The sequence below is a fragment of the Octopus bimaculoides genome, chromosome 17 (genome assembly GCF_001194135.2).
Source record: "Octopus bimaculoides isolate UCB-OBI-ISO-001 chromosome 17, ASM119413v2, whole genome shotgun sequence".
In the NCBI taxonomy this organism is placed as follows: Eukaryota; Metazoa; Mollusca; class Cephalopoda; order Octopoda; family Octopodidae; genus Octopus; species Octopus bimaculoides.
In genome coordinates this window covers 29,241,285-29,247,094 of record NC_068997.1, presented here as the reverse complement: position 1 = coordinate 29,247,094, position 5,810 = coordinate 29,241,285, and the positions used below count along the sequence as shown (strand labels likewise).

The 5,810-nt window shown below is 36.9% G+C and overlaps 1 protein-coding gene across 1 annotated transcript in view; it reads right to left on the bottom strand.

The window, feature by feature from the left end:
* The window catches only part of LOC106878380 (CLIP-associating protein 1), a 156,455-nt gene that overhangs the window by 2,049 nt on the left and 148,596 nt on the right, over window positions 1-5,810 (bottom strand). The window contains exons 36-38 of the mRNA XM_052974145.1: window positions 2,689-2,755; window positions 1,785-1,911; window positions 1,512-1,678 (exon numbers count right to left, since the gene is read on the bottom strand). Coding sequence (XP_052830105.1) covers window positions 1,512-1,678; window positions 1,785-1,911; window positions 2,689-2,755 — 361 coding nt within the window. The remainder of the gene's footprint in view (window positions 1-1,511; window positions 1,679-1,784; window positions 1,912-2,688; window positions 2,756-5,810) is intronic.

Genomic DNA, 5,810 nt, shown 5'->3' with positions numbered 1-5,810 from the left:
TTTAACCTTTTAGCATTTGGATTATTCTGTCAAATGTAATGTTTATTTATTCAAATTATTTTGAACTAGTGGGACCTGTGAATATTTCATGGAATTAATGGTAAACCTATTGGATTATTTCTGAAAACTTTATCTAAAAACCCTGAAGTGTAGCCTGTGTTGTGTCTGTATGGAAAGACAGTCGCTCATCTGCTACTTTATGCACGATTTTAGAGACTTAGTACACAGTACTCATAAAATAAATATTCACTTCCTCTCTCTCTCTCTCTCTCTCGGAGAGGCACAAGCACATACACATACATATACACACGTGGCAGTAAATTCCACCTACCAAATTCAATCACAAAGCTTCGGTCAACCCGGGGCTATAGCAGAAGACACTTGCCCTCCCAAATGCAAAAAAATATTCCATACATATGATACAACCCTTAGTTAAATTGCATATATCTGCCATATAAATAAGCATGAATATTTCGAGAAGACCCGGCAAGGCCGGGTGAGACCATAACCCATGGCCTATGCCAGTGGTGTATAACCAGTCCACTTAAGAGTACCCTTCATTCATTGGACAATAAACTTTGCTTGCGAAGACCTGTTGAGGCAAGAGAAATCAAAAACGCTGACTTGGCCAATGACAGTTCCACCTAATTGGCACTTGTGCCAGTGGAATGTTAAAAGCACCATCCAAGTGTGATCGTTGCCAGTGCCGCTGGACTGGCAACCATGCAGGTGGCATGTAAAAACACCTTTGAGCATGGGCATTGCCAGTACTGCCTGACTGGCCCTCATGCTGGTGGCACATAAAAGCACCCACTACACTCTCAGAGTGGTTGGCGTTAGGAAGGGCATCCAGCTGCAGAAACTTTGCCAGACCAGATTGGAGCCTAGTGCAGCCTTCTAGCTTGCCAGTCCTCAGTCAAACCGTCCAACCCATGCCAGCATGGAAAGCGGACGTTAAACGACGACGATTATTTCATGGAATTGCATTTATGCACATGTGTTAAGTGATAGGTGAGATAAAAGACTTAGTCCAATTAAATAAAACAAATACACTTTTCACTATCCAATCACCACCACCACCATCATCTCTCCCTCTCTAACCTCTCTCTTTCTTTAACCTCACCATCAGAATATCACCCCTCTGCTAAAATTATTAAACCCCCCCCCCCACATCATGGATATCTCTCTTTTTCTTCTCTTTCCCTTCCACTAATAACGTGAAAGTGTTACAATTACATCTCCTCAACCTCATGTAACGAACACTTCTCTCTCCCTCTTTTTCTCTTATCACATGAAAGTGTTACGAACAGGCTAAGTAATGCAACAACAAGCACAATTATTACAGGATTAATCATGCATCAACATGTAGCTTTGAAAGTTTAACGATACGATTGTTTATTTTTAGACTGACATTATAGGATAAGTATGAGAGTCCCGATGTGGCTAATTTGAATATAAAAGGATATTTGGGCTGGATGTGGGGGCCAGCTTAAATGCTAATTAATAGCTACAGGCAAATAACAAAAGTAGGGCAATAAAATAAACTCACCTCCCGAATAAGATCTTTATGAGATTCTAATACTTTTAGAATAGTTAACTCTGCATAATCTTTAAATCGAGTTGGTTGGTTGTGCAAAATGTCTCTTAATACACACAAAGTGAGGCCTCGAATTTTATACTGAAAGGAAAAACAACAATAATAAGTCATGAGAGACGCAATTTGGAAGTAAAAGATTTTTGAACCAGAAAAAAGAAAAAAGAAAAACAAAACAAACAATACTGACATCATCATCAGCTAAGGTTTCCAGAAGAATTAACAAAACTGGTTTGAAATGCTTGTCCCATAACTCTGTTTTCCCGTCTATAGCTAGCTTCATTAATAAATGCATTGCATTCTTTCGCTCATCGTTGCTGGTGTAGAAAAGAAAAGAAAAAGGATATCAGAATTATAATTCAGGCTGGGGTGGAGAGTTGTTGAATTATCAAAATTCATAAAACTGGGGCATCTTTATAGGAGAGTCAATTGAAGCAGGGAGGGGAATTAAAAAAGCCGTAAATTATCGGGAAATTTTTAGTCTTCTTCCAACAGAAGAGAGTTGGGAAAATGAGCAGGTTTTGAAGACATTCTTTGATAGTTTTCTGCATCAGTTTGAGGGAGACCTCTAAGATGTGATGGATGGATGAAATTGGGAGATATGAGATGAAAAACACTGATGCTTATGATATGAGCAGACAACATAATAATGTATTACATGTGATATCATCAAATATCTGTTAGCATTCAACCAAATCAAGAGTGTTATTCCAGTAAACAAAACAAACAAAATAATCATCAGTGTCATCATTTAACATCTGCTTTCCATGCTGGCATGGGTTGGACAATTTGAGAGGAGCTGGCAAAGCAGATGACCTGCTTTGGTAAGGTTTCTACAGCTGGATGCCCTTCCTAACACTGACCAGTTTACAGAATGCACTGGGTGCTTTTCCTGTGGCGCCAGCATCAGCGAGGTCACCAAGTAACTTGCATGACAGACCCCCATCAACTGAGGAGGAGGAAGTAATGAGTATGAATATATATATAGAAGTCTTGCAGTAAAGTAGATACATGGCTACTCCAGTTGGGGGGGGGGGGAAAGTAGTAGATCTGAGTCAAATATTGAGGTCTTTGCAAAATAATGAAATAGTTACCGTGAATTATGATTTGAAAGTTCTGTCAGAATTTCTTGAATTTGTTCATCTTGGTCTTGATTATTTCCTGCAATAAAATCAATCACTAGACATGTCAAAGTTGAATCCGTGAACCTCATTAGAGGAGAAACAGAGAAAGAAAGAAAACAGACACAGCATCAACTGGTCATTGACATACTTATGAAAACATGATGTTAAATGATAAACGTATTTATACTAAGTTACAACAGAATGAAGATGGGACATGACAGTAAGATGGGAGATGATTACATACAATGATTTGTGAAGATGTCTCATAACAATCTACTTTCTTATGAACATTACTAAACAAATAAAAAATGTTCAAGTTGACAAAACAAGTAAAACAAAAATGAGATGCTACATTTATAATTATGACCAATTAACTATCAGTCAACAAGGAGTTCCAACATTTTACTAAAACGGAAACAAAAATAAAAAGAACCAAATATTTGATTTCTACAGCAATTATTAAAATATTTCAACAAATACAACAGCAAATATCATACGATGAAGATCTGCCCAGCTTTACAAACTGATTGGGCAATAAAAATTTTAGGTTAAGAGATGTGATAAATCCATGCAAGTTTGTAGTCAACACTGTGGATTGTCAGGAAGCAATACTTTCGTACAAACATGAAGTAAAACACCACTAAAAAAACAACAACAACAACAACAAATCTAATTGCACAGACTGGGATGGGGAGGGGCACTTTCCTCATGATTAAACTATTTCGATTCCTTACACAAGATGCAATGGTAATGTTGTTAGTAAGACTATTCCACAGCTCTGTAAAAAGAGATTGTCACTTTAAAGACACTAATATCAATGAATCATGCAAAACATGCAAGTGAAGGAACATCTGTGAAATTATCTCGATAATAGCAGAGTAAAAGGAAAGCAGTTTCAAAATGTGTTGGTTGAGCCAACAGCAGAAACTGAGCTTGAAAGCAGCAACACAAACCTATGCAGGTTAAATCCTAAAATGTTAACATCATTTCAATTCTACAAAACAATAGATTAGTGGAGCAAATCTTAGACAAAATGATCCTCACATTTAAGTAGCAAAATAAAAACAAACAAACAGCAAAGCTAAATGTCAATTCAGTTCTATATTTAAGAGATGAGGAATTATGTACATTATTTACATTTGACAGATATTTGTCCTCATCTTGTTTGCTGTTAACGCAACGTTGGCTGATAGACCCACCAGCCTTCATCAGGTGTCTTGGGGAAATTTCAAACCTGGTTCAAGAGGTTATCTTCATTATTTAGGAAAATAACCAGAGATGAGGATAGAAAGAGAATCCAACAAGATCTAGGAAAGTTGTACATGAAGGAATTTGAAATGGTGAAGACAAGCCAGATTAAGAAGAAAAGAGAGGATGAAACCGATAAACTGTCCACAGTCTGTCTACCCTATGTGAAAGGCCTCTCCGAAAAGATACAAAAGATATGTGGCCCATATGACATCAGGACAGTATTCAAAAGTAATACAACACTTTGCAAATATCTCCTTCGAGTAAAACCACCATTAGAAGAGAATATGACTAAGAACTGCATGTACTCCATCCCATGCAGGTGTGGTAGGTTATACAAAGGCAAAACATGCTGCCCCTCAAAATAAGGGTAGAGGAACATCGCAAAGCTGTGACACGAGGAGATATTGATAAATTGGGTATAGCTGATCATGTATGGGAAAATGGAGACCACCTCCCCGTGTAGGATGAAGTTAAAATAAAAGACAGAGAATACCACTTTAAAATATGAAAACTAAAAGAAGCAGCACATATGCTAGGACACAACAACCTCCTAAGCAGACCGAGTGCAGAAATGAGTAGCAGATAGGAACCGGTATTAAGGAAGGATAGGAAAATATTAGATTTATAAGCCCAGAAATTCACTCCATAATAGCCCACAGGAATATGGCGTATTGGTTAAGAGCATGGGCTACTAACCCCAAGATTCCGAGTTCGATTCCAGGCAGTGACCTGAATCGAAAAATACCTTAGAAATGAGAACCCAGGTTTGAAAATTTCCCCCAAGACACCTGATGAAGGCTGGAGGGTATATCAGCCGAAATGTATTAACAAACAAGATGAGGACAAATAACCGTCAAATGTAAATAATGTCAATTAGTCAATCTTTTAATCTTACACAGGCATGACAGAGTGTATAACTGTCCATATTTAGAAGTATCTAGCAATAGTAACATTAGTTTAAGATAGAGAAAATTGTAAGTTGTGATGTTTACACTTTTCCCAATGTAAGAGAAATGAAAATAGATTCCAACTAGTAACCAAAACCAGGCCATAGACTTTTGCTTGTCAGCAGCTTTTCTCTTTTGAAAGTTTCATATTTTATAACATCCACCAGACAAAAAGACAGAGCAACTACGTTTGCAGAAACCATAATGGAGAGATGAGTACACACAAAGGACGACAAGAAAAGTATGAAGCTGTGAGCTGTTGAGAAAAAGAAAACATCAGCTTTTGTCATGGTAACATCACAGTTTAAAAGAGAAATAGTGAGAGACTAAGATCAAAATGAAGAAGGGTGTGGTCTGTAAAGACAACAGAATTTGAAAGGATTCATATTTCTAATTAGGTAGGAAGGGACTGAAGGTCAGTTTTTGGCAACTGGCAGTGAATGACTCACTCACACACAAACAGAGGCACATGCACACTAATACACAAACACATAGGTGTGTGCATCTACACACACAAGTCTGTAGGAGCAGAATAACAGCCGTCATAAATAGTGAAAACGTATGCAGGTCAAAAAGGCTACACTCAGACTGGCAGCCATTATTACCCTGCTGACATTAGACTATTCAGAAAAAGATGAAACATGAAAAGTGAAAGACATAACGGAAAAGAAATCAGAGAATAGAATAAATCTGTTGGACTGTCATTTAATCAGAAAATTAAAAATATGATTGTTTATTAAACAGGTCTATAAATTTGAAAGAAAAGAATTTTTAATAAGATTTTAAATTGCAGTGGATGAGAAAAAATAACTGCAACATAAAGTAATTATTATTATTTGTTACAATTTAATATTTCTGTGATATGAATGGATCTTTGAGAAAATAGAAAAATAT